At 39.3% G+C, this 19,299-nt stretch overlaps 1 protein-coding gene and 1 pseudogene across 2 annotated transcripts in view; one reads left to right on the top strand and one right to left on the bottom strand.

Moving 5' to 3' along the window:
• PROS1 (protein S) overlaps nucleotides 1-1,050 on the top strand; it is a 69,624-nt gene extending 68,574 nt beyond the window's left edge. For both annotated transcript variants that reach the window (XM_011285987.4, XM_023238875.2), the window contains exon 15: nucleotides 648-1,050. In XM_011285987.4, coding sequence (XP_011284289.3) covers nucleotides 648-808 — 161 coding nt within the window. In that variant the 3' untranslated portion in view covers nucleotides 809-1,050. The remainder of the gene's footprint in view (nucleotides 1-647) is intronic.
• A 13,495-nt stretch (nucleotides 1,051-14,545) lies between these two features.
• Nucleotides 14,546-14,898, bottom strand: LOC101085565 (annotated as a pseudogene).
• Between the last annotated feature and the right edge of the window lie 4,401 nt (nucleotides 14,899-19,299).

Genomic DNA, 19,299 nt, shown 5'->3' with positions numbered 1-19,299 from the left:
CATTTTAAAAAGATTTCCAAGTAGCTATAGTTTGGATTTGAAAAAATGATTTAAAAATGCTTATAAACTATTGTTCAAATTTAAAGAGAAAATAATAAGGGCGCCCGGGCGGTTCAGTCAGTTAAGTGTCCGACTCTTGATTTCGGCTCAGGTCATGATCCCAGGGTCATGGGATCGAGCCCCACATCTGGCTCCACACTGAGCATGGAGCCTGCTTGAGATTCTCTCTCTGTCTCTCTCTGTCTCTCTCTTTCTCTCTCTCTCTGTCTATCTCTGACCCTCTCTCCTACTCTCATGCTCTCTCTCTCTCAAAAAAAATTTTTAAAAGAGAAAATAATAAAGTAGAACATCGCAAGTAAGAATATGCTCTTTTCGACTCTTTTTCAAGTGTGTTTACTTAGGTTTTGATGAGACTGATTGTGTTTATGAAATCAGAGGAACTCATGATATGCTGAATCCAGTACCAGGCACAATACTTTATATACATGAGTCACTTAATATAAATTTATTGGATAGAATAACATTACTAACATTTGCTTTATGATTAGAATTAGGTTGGAAATGGGAAGTCTGAATAGTTCCTCTAGTTGTAAGCAAATAAGTTGCCAAACGTCTTGGGCTAATATTTTAATGTTCTGTTCTTACAGATATTCCGTTCAGCGCCACGCCAGTGAATGCTTTTTATAATGGCTGTATGGAAATGAGCATTAATGGTGTTCAGTTGGATCTGGATGAAGCCATTTCTAAGCATAATGATATTAGAGCTCACTCATGTCCATCAGTTTTGAAAAAAACAAAGAATTCTTAAGGCATCTTTCCTGTGCTGATGATATTTTTTTCCTGTGTGTAATTATACTTACGTTTCAATAATAGCTGAAGGGTTTTTACCTGCAGTGTGCAGGCCTTGATTATTTTATGGTACTTCGACTTTCCTGGAATTTCAAAAAAGGTTGGTTTTCAAGAGAACAAGACCCTTTTGTGATACAAACCACATTAAAAAATTCTTACCTCTATTGCTGCCTAGAAATTAAATAATGAAATACACAAACATTTCTAATTTGAATTTTTTTTTGCTACAAATGACATTTCTTCATGTGTATGTTTGCAAAAGTAAAATTTAATTTTATCACCATGAGTTGGTGCTTAAATATCTGTGTTTTTTTGGAAGGCAGGGAAGTAAACTCAAACAAAAGTGCATGTACTAAATACTTGTGATCATAGCAGATACTATTTTATTTATTTTCGTTATTTCCCAATGAAGGCAGAAGGAGAGACAGTGGCCTAAGTATGAATTGAGTGGAAGGCTTTAAAGCTTTATTCCCAGCAGCTCCTCAGGCGGACCAGTTTTGGCTTCATTTTTCTTTCTCTTAGCTTCACATTTTAACCGGTGGCTCTCGTGAGTTACAAAACAAGTGGGACACCTGTTTACGAGAGCTCATGGTTCTTGCTGGTTAGTAATTGGAGTTCACGAGGATGAGATACTAGATTGTGCTGGAATGGGCGTGGAAACCCGGGACGGGTACACTCCTTAAATTTGGCTGTGTGGGGGCGCACAAGCTCTAGATTAGAAAAGGCAGAACCTAAGTGGAAAGGATGAATGAGAGAACGAATGAGGTGGACGTTCATAGTTATTCTTGAATCAAACTTCAATTACCAGGGTCACTTGCCAGCATGTGATTGTTGAAGGGCAATGAACTCTGAAAAGTAAAACAGATGTAATGAAAGGATAACCACACGGGGACATAGTTAAGCTTGTGTCTTTGGAATGAGGAGGTAAGGATGCCAAGTCCTTGTTGGTAATGCATTTCCAGTGGCAGTTTTATCACTCCCAAACCTACCAGTCACATTAGGTAGGTACCAAAGGTTTCATTGATAGTTTTGGAAACAAATTTTTTTTTCTACTGTAGATATTTTATAGCATGTAAAACATAATCGACTGGGGTATTTTCTAAAAATTATGTGAATCATATCTATATTCTATCAACTCTTTGAACAGAAGGTATAATTATGTAATATACATGTGAGTCTTTATACAGTACAGTAGTTCTTTAGTTGAAAGGTGTAAAGCTCAAATATTTGATCAGTAGTTATGGGTAAGGTGTATGCTGGAGCTCAGAAAGGGAAGAAAAGCAAAGGTAGTATGTGTTGAGTGTTTGACTCATGCCAGAAATTGTGCTAGCTCATCTTACTGGCTGTAATCTTTCTCCCAATTACTACGGTGTACTATGGGTGATGAATTCAGGCAACAGCTATGGACAATTATGTTGATGTAAAAAAGCAAAGAAGTACAAAAACTGAAAGCATATGGAAAGGGAAAAAGGGAAAGGAAGGAAGGGAAATGAGTTTTCTTTGCGGAGGAGTTTTCACATTCTTGCTTAATTATGCCCAGATACGAGGACAGCTATAGGGATCAGTTCCACATTTCCCATCAGAAACAGAAAACTTCCAACATGCAGTGACCTTCATAGAGGCTCCATCTTTCTTTGCGATGCATGTACATGTGGCTTGGGGCGGGGGGTGTTTCTTACAAACAAGATTCAGCCGACAATGATTTTGCACATGGGTTAGTTGTTATACCAGACTTCAAGGCTTCCCAGAGAACTTACATTTGAAAATTGGATCTTCTCCTATAGAAGGGGATAAATCCTTTTTCTTACTAAAGTTTCAAATGGTGGGATCTGAAATCTTATTCTGTTAGTAGTCTCCAGACGGAAAAACCACTGGATACATCTGATCTTTTTTCAAGTTGATCTTCAGGGGGTTGGGTCAATATTTAAATGACATAGGAAGAATCTAATATCATTATCTGGAGTTGCCAAATAATAAATAAATGTAAAATAATAATAAATTATTTTATACAGATATAAATAATAAATATAAAATGTAATTAAACAGAGCTATATTGAACATGGGTTGAGGCTGGAGCCTTCAGGGATGAAGACCCTACTGAGCCAACTCAGCATGGACAAGGCAGCCACAGAGGATTAACAGCTGGCTGTTCTGGAAAATAGGTACAGTCCTAGCCTGCTTTGTACGTGTGGCTAGCAGGTTACCAGGAGGCGATCCAAACTAGGTCGTCTGAATCAAGAGTCCACGTCCAAATTCAAAAATCTATATTGCTCTTATATCCTTACCAGTTATCCCACCACTCAGTAAATGTTAATTGTTGGTGTGAACAAATTCTGTATTCAGTTCTATATATAACTTGCTATGTCTTTGAGTCTCAGCTGATAATATTAATTTGATAGTTTTGAAGACAAATTAATATTACTTAATTAAATTAAGGAAATGCTGACAATGACTCTGAAAATGTATATAATTAGAACTCTGGGCTATATATTGTCCTAGGAAAACAATGGAGAAAATGTTCTAGTCCTCCCATAAAAATATTCACAGTCTAGGAGATAGTAGAGAAATGGTACAAATAATTCAAATATGAGCCTGAGTTTGGTAAGAGGTGCAACAGGGGAATAAACCATATGCAGGGGGTTTTGGTGAGGGAGAAATTGATTACAAGTGCAAGCCTAGTGAGTTGCTATTTATATTAGGCCTAATAAGATACATATGAATTTCTTGGGGCACCTGGGTGGCTCAGTCAGTTAAGCATCTGACTCTTGGTTTTGGTTCAGATCTTGACCTCACAGTCGTGAGATTGAGTCTGCATTGGGCTCTGCCCTGAGCATGAAGCCTGCTTGGGATTCTCTCTGCCCCTCCCTTCTCTCTCCTTCTCTCTCTGCCCCTCCCCTGCTCATTCTCTCTCTTTCTCTCTCTCTCTCTCTCTCTCTCTCTCTCTCTCTCTCTCTCTCTCACACACACACACATACACACACACACACTCAAAATAAACATTAAGTATATATATTCATACACATATATATACATATATATGAACATATGAATTTCCATTAGTTTCTCTGCTTCCAAGTCCTCTTTCCCATAATGTTTTGGTAATGTCTCACACAGAGATCTTATTTCAGCATAATTCTCAAAATCTCCCTTATTTCCCTATTGATTATTGCATGAAGTACAGATGATTAATCCTAGTTGTCAAGAGCTTTTATCATTAAACTGGTGAATCTCAACCCAAGATGCTTATTCGATTCACTGGCCCCATTGCAGACAACTGAATCAGAAGATTCCCGTGGATAAACAGAGTCACAAGGCACGGATCCAGCCTCTGGGTTCTTCCCTCTGTCTCCTTCCCATGTGCATGTGAGCTCACGGGGGCACACAGGAAAACAGACATAAAGCAAAAAATCAGTGAAAAGTGGAGATAGGAGAAAGAGAGAGACAGGTATGAGAGTGTGTGTGAACCAAACCAGGAGGAGAGGAAAGGACAGAGAAAATGAGAGGAGATGAGAAAGATACGAAAACAGATTCACTGAAAGATTTGCTAAGATACAAAATGAAGAAAAGGAAAGAGAAAAAGCAAAGGACACAGACAGATATTGGTGAAGAGAATATGATATAGAGAAAAAATATAAAAAGAAATGAAATATCTACTTTCCTCCAGACACTTAGATAGGAGTAGGTGATATTAGTAGTGACAAACTGAGATCCACATAGAAAAGGGATTAGAGAGAGACTGAGATAATGAAATAGAGATAATAATTTATAAGAAGAAGTTTAGGGGCACCCAGTTGGCTCATTCGGTTAAGCGTCTGACTTCGGCTCAGGTCATGATCTCCCGGTCTGTGAGTTCCAGCCCCACGTCGGGCTCTCTGCCCCTCCCCAGCTCACAATCTGTGTCTCTCTCCCTCTCTCTCAAAAATAAACATTAAAAAAGAAAAGACATTTAAAAGGAAAAAGCGAAAGAAGAAAGGTAGAAAGAGACAAACAGAAAAGACTAGATGAGCATAGAAAGAAAAAAAGAAGTAGGGAGGAGATGAGCCAAGCATAGGCAGACAGACAGAAGGAACAAATATGAATGGAGAGAAGGAGGGAAAGAGTGCTAGAAGAAAAACAAGAAAGGGGCAGATGTAGAAATAAAGAGAATGTGTCCGGGAAGAGAACGCAGGAACAAGAAGAACATAGTAATAATTAAGAGAGGAAAAAGTAAGAAATGAGAGAGAGAAAAAGAAAGAAAGAGAACCAGAAATACAGAGGAAGGCAAGAAGTAGAGGGGGCGCATTCAGTTTACCCAAGGTGAGGGTGGCAACTGTAAGACTTGGGGCTGGAGATGATGTTCCATGCTGGGAGGCGGAGCTCTCGGCCAAGTATCTGCTAAATAGGGTACACCCCAGAGTGTCCCCAAAATCATCACCAAGGAATCCTCTATGGGAATTCATAGGCATGCTCTTGTACCATTCTGCCAGGAATGGATGGAAGGGCTTGCCACTAGCATCGCTGGCATGTTTCTTGCCTTATTTCTGACCTCTTTGAAATTAGGGGCTCGGTCAGTTTACACCAAAAGGAATTGTCAGGAATTACATCTGGGGCAATGCAGAGGAGAGAGGGCACTCTTAAACATGGTGTGAGAGCGATGCTACAATTGGAACAGTGAGAACTTACATTTCATTTTTTCTTTAAGTTTTTATTTATTCTGAGAGAGAGAGGGAGAGAGAGAGAGAGAGAGAGAGAGAGAGAGAGAGAGAGAACGGGGGAGGGGCAGAGATAGAGAGAGGGGGAGAGAGAGAATCCCAAACAGGCTCTGCACTGTCAGTGTGAAGCCTGATGCGGGGCTCAAACTCACAAACCGTGAGATTATGACCTGAGCTGAAACCAAGACTCGGGCGCTTAACCTACTGAGCCACCCAGGCACCCCAAAAACTTTTAAACCCACTGTTGTATGAGAATCCAAGCATCATAGCCTGTGGCTGCTGGCCTATTAATAGTGGTCTAGTTATATAAATGTGCAACCCCTAGGAGTGAAGGAAAGAAAATCCAGTCGTATTTGCAAATGACAAGTTTATGAAAACTACTGACTTACAGAGAGTGTCATATCATATTCCACGAAGGAAGAAGCTTGCTTGAATTGCACCCTCCGGTAGAATCAATCGTTAAGGTAATGTAGCCATCTCCTTATACCTCTTTGGAACAGCTTCTTTCGATTTTTGACATTCCTTTGTCTTTGTTATAGACCCCAAAACATGTAGAACAATTAGTTTTGGAAACTAATTGTCTGGAAATTTAAGTAATGTGTTTTTATTTTCCTTGCAAGCACCACATTTTTCCAGAATCTCCCCAAAGCGTGAAACTTGCTGTTGAACATGTTGCTCTTGGAAGGCTTTGGCAGATGCATATGAAACTAAAAATAGTCGCTTTCAAAGAAAATTTTTCTCTTATGCCAGGCCATTTTGAGCTGAATCCTCACACTCTGTGGTATCTGTACTTTCCCGTCTGTTGTTTAAAATACTCTAGAAATGCCTGAAAAGACTAGGGATATATAGCCTTTTTTTTTTTTTTGAGATAGAGAGAGCCTGCAAGCAGGGGATGGACAGAGAGAGAGAGATGGTGAGGAAGAATCAATCTTAAGCAGACTCCAAGCCCAGTGCATAGCCTGAGGCGGAGCTCCATCTCATGATGTGAGAGATCATGACCTGAGCTGAAATCAAGAGTCAGACGCTTAACAGAGCCACCCAGGCGCCCCAAGGGATCTGTAACTTTTAAATAGTAATTGTTATTTCACTCTTAGCTCAATCTGGCTTCACAAGAGCTCTGTGCATAGAGCATGGCATCTAATCATGAATCTCCCTTCAAGATCACAAAGATGTCTTCCTCGCTCCTGCCTTTCTTTCCTTCCATCTTTATTCCTTCCTCCCTTTCTAGTAAGGAAGATTAAGCCTTACAGGCCCTGATTGCTTGAAAACTATTGGTATAATAACATCAAGTCTTCCTGGTGATCAGGTTGTTTACCCCAGAGAATTATCTGTGGGGTTTCTGAAGGCCATGAACTGCACACGATTGTAGGAAAACTTCTGAAAGTTTTGTTGTGGAACACATACAATAAGCTACACTTGCTCTACACTTGTAGGTACTTGGGCTACATGAGTGAAAACCTTGCACCTATGTACAAATATAGTCATGGGAAAAAAAGGAACTAGAGGTCCAACCCAGAAAGCAAAAGTATCTTCTGTGACTCTTTGCATATCATGGCTTAATTTAAATCAGGTTTTACTTTGTATTTCAGATTTCAGTTTACTTTTTTACTGCTCATGTTTATTTAAAAAAAAAGCGGGAGGGGGCACCTGGATGGCTCAGTTGGCTAAGCATCTGACTTCGGCTCAGGTTATCATCTCACAGCTTGTGAGTTCAAGTCCCACGTCAGGCTCTGTGCAGACAGCTCAGAGCCTAGAGCCCGCTTTGGATTCTGTGTCTCCCTCTCTCTCTGCCTCTCCCCTGCTCCTACTCTCTCTCTCTCAAAAATAAATAATAAAACATTAAAAAAAACTTATTTGAGTCTGGAATTCAGATAGAAACCTAATCAGTAGGACCAGATGATATCATTGAGAAGCGATCCTTCAGGCTCTGTGTGAACACCTTCACTGATGCAGGGCTCACTATTTGAGAAAGCTCCTTTTCTCTTTGCTCAGTGCATTAGTTTGGAAGCTTCAAGAAGCAGATACCAAGAAGGTATTAGGCAGATGTTATGAACTGAATTGCATGTCCACAAAATTTGTATGTTAAAACCTTAAACCCCAGTGTGGCTGTATTTAGACATAGGGCATTTGAGGAAGTAATTAAGGTTAAGTGAGGTCGTAAGAGTGGGGTCCTAATTCAATACAACTGCTATCCTTATAAGGAGAGAGAGAGAGAGAGAGAGAGAGAGAGAGAGAGAGAGAGAGAGAGAGAGGATGTACGCACACAGAGGAAAAATCATATGAGGACATAGCGAGAAGAAGGCAGCCATCTGCAAGGCAAAGAAGAGAGAGGCCCTAGGAGAAACAAACCTGCTGATACCTTGGTTTTTGGACTTCCAGCCTCCAGAACCATGAGAAAACAAGTTTCTGTTGTTGAAGTCACCTGATGTGTAGTATTTTATTTTGGCAGTCCTAGTAAATACAGCAGGCAATAGATTTATCGGGAGAATCACCTATGAAGGAAAAAGTGGGAGACAGCAGGAATGGGTAGGGAGAATCTTCAGGTAGCCAGGTATGTCTGATACCCATACAAAGAGAGAAGGAAATAGATTGATAGGAAGAGTCTAATATCTCAGTGTAGTTCTGAGAAAGTTTCATCTAGGTGGATGAGGACTTCTTGAAAATATTGTCCATCAGAAGAGTTTTGCACAAGGCAGGAGTGGCCTGGCGTAAATGCTGTAACTGTGGTTAGTTATTGGCTGGGAAACATTCCAGATGGATCCAGGGAGGGAACAACTGCAGCTGTCAGTCAGCTGTGTTCCAACAGCAGGTTCTCAAAGGTGGTCTAAGCAGCATGCTTCCCTATCTGCCACTGTCAGCTCTCTGAGAAAGCTCTCCTTATATTAAAAGAAAATCAGAGTATCCACACTTAACACTAAATGCTCCTCTATTACTGACACAAACGAATTAGGATTCTATTGGTTGCAAGTAGCAGGAATTCAGTTGGAACTAGCTTACACAAAAATAATTTTTAGAAAGGTATTTAGTTGACTTTCAGAATTTAAGTGTAAAAACTGTTCCTGAGGGTTGGATTGCTGTAATAAACGAGGAAAGTTTCCTCACATTGTTTCTCATGGCTCTTTCTCTCTGAACAACTATAGTTTGCCATAAGAATACATACTGGTTTCCTCAACTATTGAATTGGAACATCATGGAATATGGCTGCCAACTGTTTCTGAATTTGCATATTCAGGTCACATACAGCTCAGAGGGAATATTTTTTTCATCTCCGGTTCCAGAATTCCAAAGGGAATATTTGAGTGGCCCAGCCTGGGTCAAGTGTTCATTCTGAACCATCAACAATGGTAGGAAAGCAACAATGGTGGGCTTACATTAGACCAGTGGTCCTCAAGCTTGATTGTACAGCGAAATCACCTGCAGACCTTTAAAAATATTGACCACTTACCTCCATCCCCTTCGCCTCACCCCCAGACTCCAAACTCCAGCCCAGGATTCTAACTTAATCAGTTTGGTGTGCCATTTGGTCATGGAGAGTTTTAAAACTCTGCAGGTGATTTTAAGGCACATCACAGGAACATGCATCACCCATGAAGCTAGATGGGTGGGGGGTGGGAGTGCAAACAACTGCAAAGAAGCAGTCTTGGCAACCACCTGTAGATTCCCACCATGAAATAAAACTTTCCATTGTTTCTAAGGAACCTTCTTACTTAACCTATTCAATAAAAGCTATATATCTACACCCCATTTTTAAAGCATGTCTTATTTTGCCACGTTTTTGGTTAAAGATTTTATTAAAAACACATGCCAAAAAAAATCCTTCATGTACCATAGGAAAAGTAACTTACTCTAGCAGGTAATATATATACCTTATAAAAATAATATTTGTTTAAAAAACCCTCTAACTTGAAATATACTTTTCATACAGAAAGAAAAGCCTGAAAACGTATATGCTTCTAAAACAAACCAAACTTTTGGCATAAAACTTACGCTAGCAGATAACTCCTTTTTATAAATTACTTTCTTCCATTGTGGAGGAGATACCACTTTGGCAGTGGGATCAACTGAGGCCAACTCTTTTCCAGGTTTCACGTTCTGCCTGTTCTGGCTCTTCAGAAATGTTTTAAAGCAACTCTGGTTGGAATACAATAGTAAATTTTTTCTTGAATTTATCTTTATATTGCTTTGGAGAGTCTTGGTAAAACCTGTTTAAATGATTGGTTCTCTTGTAAATTACCATGCTTTCTGATGTTATCGTTCTATTTGGTCAGATACCAAACTTTATTCCCTCAAAATGTATTTAAATATTGTTTCCTCTTTCTCACCAATGCTTCATATTGATAATCTTTTTTACGTTTTGTTAATCTGATGAGAAAAAAGTGGCAGCTTGTTGTTTTTATTTGCCTTTTACTAATAACGAATGGGGCTGAGAAACTTTGCACACATTTATTGGAATTTTATGTTGACTCGGTTGGGGAGAAGAGGCTTGCTTGTTCTTTATGTATTTTGCGATTCAATGGTTTGTCTTTCTTATTGAAGTCTAGGGGCTCTTTATATATCATAGATATTAAATATCATCTATTATTTATCTTATAAACCATCTATCATCTATTATTTATCACTGAATGTTCCATTTGATTGGCTCAGTATATTTCTTTGGTTTTTACTGTTTTCACTACTACTAAAATAGTGGTAATTTTTCTTCTCTGTACACTATGCTTCATTTGTTTTAATTACTAATTATATTGGCTAAGACTTTCAGAATATTGCTGATTGTTAACAGTTGTTCTTACATTGCTCTTGATTTTAATGGGATTATTTTTGCTATTTCACCATTAAGTTAAAATTTGCTGTTGATATCTAAAAATATTACTTACTCATCAATTTATTTATAAATTACTTAACAGTAATACTTTATATTTTTCTAGGTTTTTTCCAGATTGCTTATTGAAGCTTATCATGTATGTCATTAGTGTCCACTGGGATTATTTTTTTCTCCTTTAATATACTGTAGTTAGTTATATCAACAGATTTCCTAACACTGAACTATCCTTGTATTTGTCAAATAAAGGGTTTTTATTTATAGTATATTCTGACACTTTTATATACTCATAAGTGGGGTAAGTCTAGATAATTTTTCTTGGTTCTGTCTTTGTCCAATTTTTCTATTCAGATTATGCATGATTGAATGGGATTGCCGGTGATGCTGAATAAAATAGCACAAACTGTTTGGCTTATATAACAAAATTCATTGTCCCATGGTTCTGGAGGCTTAATGTGAACTCAGGATATCAGCAAGTTTGGCTCTTTCTAAGGACTGGAAAGGGAAGATATGTTCCTCCATCTTTCTTTGTCTCACAGATGGCCATCTCCTGCCATGTCTTCACATCATCTTCCTCCTTATATAATTGTTTCTAAATGTCCCCTTCTTAGAAGGATAGCAGCCATATTAAATTAGGACACATACTAACAATTAAATTTTTTTTTATTTTATTCATTTTGAGAGACAGACAGAGACAGAATGCGAGTAGGGGAGGGGCAGAGAGAGAGGAAGACACAGAATCCAAAGCAGGCTCCAGGCTCTGAGTTGTCAGCACAGAGCCTGATGTGGGGCCTGAACTCATGAACCGTGAGATCATGACCTGAGCCAAAGTCATGACCTGAGCCAAAGTCTGACACTCAACCAAATGAGCCACCCAGGTGCTCCTTTAATGACATCATTTTGACTTGATACTTAGGGTCTGTAAAGACCCTGTCCCCAAATAAGGTCACATTCTGAGAAACTAGGGTTTAGGGCTTCAACATATAAATTTTGGGCAAGCACAATTCAATACACAGCGGAAGGTTTCCTGTAGTTAGGAATTAGGTAAAACTTTTGGGATAGAAGGAAAAAATACAGGGTAAATCAACAGATATTCAGACAGTAGAGGCATGTCTATGGGTTTTGGGAAGTTACAATATTCCAGTTTTTGATTTGAAACATTTTTTGACTCAAGAATATCTGATCTCAGGAATTATCCTATGAAATATAAGCTGAATTTTAGAATAGAAGTATATGTGTGTCTGAGGCAGGTAGAGAGAAGGTGGGGGGAGGTGTTGAATGTGTCGATACTTAACTAGGGTTTCTAACAGGTCTATTATAGAAGCCCCTGTTTTGCTGGTAGCAACACTTCATATTCTTATCCTGCTTTCTCCACACTTCTTCTCCCTATACACACTAACAGTAATAATCAAAACTTGCTAAAGGGCATAAGATGCCTCTCCTGAGGAAAGGAAAACATTGCCTATTGCCAGAATCCAGAGCTCTACTAGACTCAATGAGTGAGGGCTGTGAAAAGATGAGACCTAGGCCAAGAGAGAACACCCAGCTCCAGTAGTGTAGCAAGTAGAGGTAGTGGGGAAATAGGCAAGTGATTCTGAGGGGGTAAGGGGCTGCCTGATTGGTAGCAATTTAACAACAAATTTGCAAAATTCTTGAATATTCAAGAATCATCTCTCACAAGTCTATCTGAGCTATACCACTCTTAATAGTTCCTCAAAATGCGTTTCCAGTGTAGTTATCCAAAACCAACACATCGTTTACTGTACTAGTTTCCTGAGGCTGCTGTAACAAATTACTACAGACTTGGTGGCTGAAAATAACAGAAATTTCTTCTCTCACAGTTCTGGAGGCCAGAGTTCAAAATCTGGCAAGGTCATGCTTCCTCTGGGGGCTCTAGAAGAGAATCCATTCTTTACCTCTTCTAATTACTGGTGGCTGTCAGCATTCTTTGGCTTTCTTGGCTTGTGACCACATTACTCCATTTCTGTCTCTTTCTTAACATTGCTTTCCCTTCTGTGTGTCTTTTCGCTGTGCGTCTGTCTCTTTCAATGGCCTTTGCCATTAAATTTAGGGCCCATATGAGGTGCCTGGGTGGCTTAGTCAGCTAAGTGTCCAACTCTTGGTTTTGGCTCCAGTCATGATCTTAGTCTTGAGATTGAGCCCAGTGTCAGGCTCTGTGCTGGATGTGGACCCTGCTTAAGATTCTCTCTCTCTCTCTCTCTCTCTCTCTCTCTCTCTCTCTCTCTCTCTCTCCCTCTGCCCCTCTTCCCTCCTTTCTTCCCTCCCTCATTCTCTCTCTTAAAAAAAAATTAGGGTCCACCTAGATAATCCAAATGATTTCTCATCTCAAGATGTTTAACTTAATCACGTGCAAAAAAAATCTCTTTTTCCAAGTAAAGTAACATCTGTAGTTTACAGGATTAAGATGTAAGCATGTATTTTTGGAGTGTGGGGGGACACCATCCAGCCCATTACATTTACTATAGTCTAAAATTCATATTAGACGGGTGCCTGGGTGGCTCAGTCGGTTAAGCGTCTGACTTCGGCTCAGGTCATGATCTCGCAGCCAGTGAGTTGGGGTCCCGCGTCGGGCTCTGTGCTGACAGCTCAGAGCCTGGAGCCTGCTTCAGATTCTGTGTCTCCCTCTCTCTCTGCTCCTCCCCCACTCACGCTCTGTCTCTCTCTGTCTCTCAAAGATGAATAAATGTTAAAAAAAATTTATAAAACTCAGATTGATGTTAAAATTTAAGAGAACAGAGAAAACGAGAGGAATATTTTTTTAATATTTACCTTTTGAGTGACACAGAGAGAGAGAGTGGGGGAAGGGTGGAGAGAGTGGGAGACGCAGGATCTGAAGCACACTCCAGGCTCTGAGCTGTCAGCACAGAGCCCGACATAGGGCTCAATCTCATGAATTATGAGATCATGACCTGAGCTGAAATCAAGAGTCAAACACTTAACTGACTGAGCCACTCATGTGCCCTGAAAGTGAGAGGAATATTATGTTATTATTATGGACATGAAATCTGGAGCCAGAGTTTAAATACCAGTTCCATCACTACCTAGCTGTTAGCACTGTTACTTATTGTCTCTGTGCCTCTATTTCCTCATCTGTAACGTGAGATAATAATGCCTGGTTTATTGGGTTGGTTTGAAGATTAAATTGCCCATAGCGATATATGTGTTTGTTATTAGTATTTTTATTATTGTTATTATTAAGTAGAGGGAGGTTGGCTGGATTCCCAAGATTCATTAAAATAGTGGCCTTTATTAAAGATTGAAAATCTTCTACTGTGCAAGACCAGAAATTTGCCATTTAGAAGTCCACAAACTAGGTTTGAAAGGAGTAGACTAAAGATCCAACTTCATTCAAATGTACATTCCCATTTTGTCTCAGGTCTGTCTTGAAAATGGTAACAGGCTGCTTTGTTTTCCTGGTTCCTCTTTTGAATTGGAGAGGAGAATGTATACCTTCCACTTGATCAAAATGGCTTAAGTTTGTCCCTTCCTCCAACAGTTCCAGATTTAGGAAAAAGCAAACTTTGAAAACCTTGAAAGATGTATTAATGCTATATGCTTTCACCATCACAATTTGAATCAGCGTCACTAGAACATTCATTCAGATTCGTTATGGTGCAAGAACAGAAACGCTAGTCCACTAAGCACTCATGTTAATGTTTATTTAATAAAATAGATAGATTCTGACACCCTGGTAAATTATGTGAGGGGGAAGGTAAGAAATATAAAATATAATTAACTCACATAAGTCATTTTGATGCCTTTCCTCTGCAAGTATTAAAATGTCTTTGTTGCTTCCTCTAGGAATTACTTAAAACACTGACATATTATGCTTCTTCTATAGAATTTTCAGATAGCCAATTATGTGGTTTAGAAAGTTAAAAAAAGAAAAACTCTAGAATTCCATTTTCAAATTGACCCTCATTTGTAGACCATAGATTCATTCAAATAAAAATTATCTTCCACGATCTGGTCAATTATATAGGCAATTACTATTTAATGCTTTGTTCTATTTTCTGACTTTAATTTTAAATCCAATTCAATTGAACTTTTAGTTTATTTTGTTTTTTTTTAATTTTTAAGATCCCTTTTATTTAATTAATTAATTATTTTTTAAAAAAATTATTTATTTATTTATTATTATTTTTTTTAACGCACTCCAGCGGGTTTTATTAAGGAAAACTTCTGCACGGTTTACTTTTCACCGGTGTGTTCTCGCATGCTTCTAATGATATCAGAATCACCTGGATCATGACGGCCGCCGTGCAACACTATGCAGTATTTCCCACACACTGCACCCCATTCAATAGTATTGCCACTGTAGTGACGGACGCCAGTTTTGGCCAACATGGCACAGTATCCCATCTCGGATTTCCTCAAGGCCAGGCAGTTGTTGAGGAGGATGACTAGTTTTGCTTGCCATGTGTGATCATTTCCAGTCTGCTTATACCCCAGTGCGTACGTTCCACTTTTCACAGTGAGTTGGAGCCTAGAGTTGACTCACTCCAGTGGCTTTTTCATCGTCTTTGTGGCCACCCTCTTCTGCCTTAGGCGCGGGATGGTCCCAAGCAAGAGCAGTTGCCAAGATGGATGGGACTGAGAAAGGATAAGATCTCTTTTGTTAAAAATAAATATAAGACCCTTCTGGGGGTGGGTAGAATGGGAAATGCTAAATAATTCAAATAATTGGTATGAAAAATGTCAGTTGTAATGAACAAAACTGTGTTTCTGAAAGCAGCTTTTTATCTGTTATTATTCCTCACGTTTAATTTGCCTGGCCAGAAACTAGAAAGCGTCAGGCTGTTAGATCCAAAAAAGTGGTCTCGTGACCATGGTGAGGTAAAGTCAGGAAAATAACGTATATTTCGAAGTTATTCTTAGGATTCTCTATTACTCTACATTTATGCGACTACTCAGTAATAACGTACGTTGAAAAAATATTTAGCTCCATTAATTGCATAATAAAATGTACTGTTTATAAAGTGTATCTAAGGGCTGAGAAAAGCAGCTCAATATTTATTATGAGTTATCCAAATTTAACACTATGATCAGATGACTTTCATTTTTGCTCTTAATAACTTAAATTTTATTTTATTTTTTTATTTTTATTTTTTTAAGTTTATTTATGTATTTTGAGAGAAAGAGAGAGAGAGTGAGCAAGCAGGGGAGGGGCAGAGAGAGAGGGAAAGAGAGACTCCCAAGCAGGCTGTGCACTGTCAGCACGGAGCCCGACGTGGGGCTCTGTCTCGCGAGTTATGACATCCTGACCTGAGCTGAAATCAAGAGTCAAACGCTTAACTGACTGAGCCACCCAGGCACCCCATTAATTACTCAGGTGCTAAAGAAGACTTTTGCATGAAGTTTCTCTCCATTTATGCTTTCAGTTAAGTTCGTAAGTAAAACCGAAGGCAACTAGAGACAAAATGACAAGTTACCACACGTCCCCAGGTGCTTTCTCTGACTCCCACCTTTTCCCTCACCTGCAAAATTCTCCAGTGAAAAGACTAAGACTAAATCCTCATTGTAGACGAAAGTGATGAGTCTGCTTAAGCTTATTTTAAAAACAGGTTACTTCCTTGGTCACTAATTGCTTTGTTTTATGTGTAAGTTCCCTGCAGAGTTTCCAAGGTCCTTCATAATCTTTTCTCCTCCTATCACAGTACTTCCCCAGCCATTATCTCTACCTCATTAGGTCAGTTACTCTGTGGCTTTTCACAGGTACTACTAATCTAGCACTTAATCCCCTTGTCTTCATCCACTAACAGAGCCCTCCCTACTTTAATCCAGACTTTTTCAAATTAATCCATCCATTTTCCCTTGTAGCACCTGATCCCACTTATACACTTTCATATACACTGATTATTTACAATGTGCCCTCCCAGGGACTGCAATTTTTATGAAAGTTGGGCATTATCTCTACGCTAGTGCCTGGCATTTGTTAAGTAACACATATTTGTTAAATACTTTTGTTTATAAGTATTTGCTTTACTTCCTCTCCAACTTGCAACAAATTTGCAAATATTCTCATATGGGGAAAATACCTGTTATTCTTTTTGAATCCACAGATGCTTCTGGACAATCTGTCTGCCTCCTAAAATACCAGTGACTTCATGGATACTTCAAAAATCGAGGCTCATTAAAATCATGAGGCACTAGTGAAGGTCAAAGGAAGAACAAGCAAGAAGGTGGGAAAGAATGAGGCACGTGAGTTTCCGTAAGCGCTTTTTTAGCACACAGAGAGGAAGTATGTTATGCTTCACCTACTATCTCATCTAAAAGAGAATTATCATGGGGCGCCTGGGTGGCGCAGTCGGTTAAGCGTCCGACTTCAGCCAGGTCACGATCTCACGGTCGGAGAGTTCGAGCCCCGAGTCAGGCTCTGGGCTGATGGCTCAGAGCCTGGAGCCTGTTTCCGATTCTGTGTCTCCCTCTCTCTCTGCCCCTCCCCCGTTCATGCTCTGTCTCTCTCTGTCCCAAAAATAAATAAACGTTGAAAAAAAAATTAAAAAAAAAATAAAAGAGAATATCACAATAATGAAGTTTTTTGGAGCTGAATGTTTATGGCAGAACATTTGCAGGATATAAAGGAAAACATTGAAGGCTTCTGTGTTTCTGTTGTCTCTAAAAGGAGGCAAGAACAAGCCATTTCTATGCAAGTCCACAACCAGATGATTTAGGGCAAAAGGCATTGCACTCTAAAGAGAGATTATCGTGTAGGGAAGATATTGACATGCAAAGATGCATCCTATTTTACTCCTCATTCTTGGAATTTCACATCCCAGGCAAAACAGATGACTCATATTACTGTAGAACAGCCCACACCCACAAATCTTGCCAGAACTGTCTCGAAGGAAATCCTCAACTTTCATATCAACCTGGTCATGTCATTATTTTTCAAATACTCTTACAAAAGGAGTGTTTCATCATGACCTTGACATCCTTGGGAATAATTCAAATGAACTCTACTCCATCACAAAGGGAAAAATCTCCCATTATTTACATTTAACAGACCTGTTTTTCCCCCTCCTGATTTAAAAGCCCAATATCTGACTACATTTTTTTTCCTTTTGTACATATAATATTTTTGCCTACAATACTGCTTTTTCTCTCTGTCTGCCTTTGAAGATAGACTCATATTTCAGTCTTAACTTTGTTTCAGGTCAGTAAAGTCAAACCAGAACTGTAACGTATTTGGCAGAACATGTCATGGTCTTTGAGCAAAACCTATATCTCTCCCTTCCTATTGTTTTGCACTAACCTTGACTGGGTGCTTTTCAGGCTCTCGCTTTTGCTCACCAGTTTTTTGTTTTGTTTTGTTTTGTTTTTTGTTTTTTTTAATTGAAGTAAAACTCACATAACATAAAATTAGCCATTTTAAAGTCATTTGGTGGCGTCGAGTGCATTTACAATGTACTCACTAATTCTTTTACTTCTCTCGAGTTGACCATATTTAACAAACTTTTGGTATCTCTTCATGACTGAGCTCAACCCTGTGCCTTCAGCTCTCACCAGTGTCTAAATCCTCTGAGAAGGCAGAAGCCTCACAGACTTCCTAGCTTTTCACCTCTTGTACCCCTTCTTTCTCAGCGGTGCCTCTGTCATATTGCCTCCACTTTGTTGGTACCCTGTGCCCCCAAATGCCCTCTTTCCTTTGCATTCTTTTTTTCAATGTTTATTTATTTGAGAGAGACAGGGAGAAAGGGAGAGAGAGAGATGAGCGGGAGAGCTTGTGTGCAAGCAGGGAAAGGGCCGAGAGAGGAGGAGACAGAGGATCTGAAGCGGGCTCCATGCTGACAGCACAGAGCCCCCCGCGGGGCTCCAACTCACACCCGTGAGATCATGACCTGAGGTGAAATCAGGCACTTAACCAACTGAGCCACCCAGGCTCCCTTTCCTTGCATTCTTAATCAATTCTTTCTTCTTTCTACCTGTTTCCCTGGTCCATGATTTCTCCACTCTGTGAAAGGCTTTAGTCCATTCTTATCTCTTGACTGCCTCCGCTTTTCTAAACTTCTCAAGAGAGCCATCGTATTCTTTTGCTCATTTTAAAAAGTCATCTATTTACAACTTAACCCATGCCCCAGATTCCACTAAAACTGTTTTTGTAAAAGTCACCTCTCATTGACCAAACTGAAGATCTTAATTATAATTTTCGAAGACCTTTTAACCACATTTGACCCTGTTGACCAGGGCCTACTGTTTGATCTGAAACACTGTTGGTCTTTGGTTTTTGTGCTATGTCTCTTTCAGGATTCTTTTTCCATCCCTTCTGGGAAAATAATGAAAGAAAACATTGGGTGCGGGGCCAACTCTGGGAAAGCCATCCTTTAAATTGAATTTTTTAAAACTTCATATTTGGCTTTCTACTCACTTTATACACTTCCATGGTTGACTTCACAATCTCTCATTCCATCTCCTGTCTTCTGTTTTAGTTGTTCTGCAAACTGAAAAAACAGCTTCAACAGCAAATGAGAATGAACTTTTGTCTTGTGAAGGTTTGGAAGCATAACATGAAGTTGTTCACCCTAAGCACAAAACTACTTCGAAGGTCTGAGTTTTATCTTAATTCAGGTGGATTTTATATTCCACTTGATATTATATTTATTGTTCTTTAATTTATAAAACTTGTAACTGAAATGTCAGGTGAGGTAGTCTGTCCTTGGGAATGATTATTGTGTTTGCTTAAACCTCATACCATGTACGGTGGGTCCCCCTCCAACTCTCTGGGGATCTGGTGACTCTGTGTGGCAGCGAGAGGCATTTAAGCTTTCCTCAGTCACTTCTGACTTTGAGTTCCTGCTGTTTCTGATGTAGTTCATTTTATATACTATTTCACTATCCTTCTAGTACCATCCATCCCTGTCAGAACACCATCACCCCAAGTGTAGAAGATAAACCTCTTTCTCCGCAGTTTTCCAAATA

The sequence above is a fragment of the Felis catus genome, chromosome C2, assembly GCF_018350175.1.
Source record: "Felis catus isolate Fca126 chromosome C2, F.catus_Fca126_mat1.0, whole genome shotgun sequence".
NCBI lineage: Eukaryota > Metazoa > Chordata > Mammalia > Carnivora > Felidae > Felis > Felis catus.
This window is presented reverse-complemented; position numbering and strand designations above follow the sequence as displayed.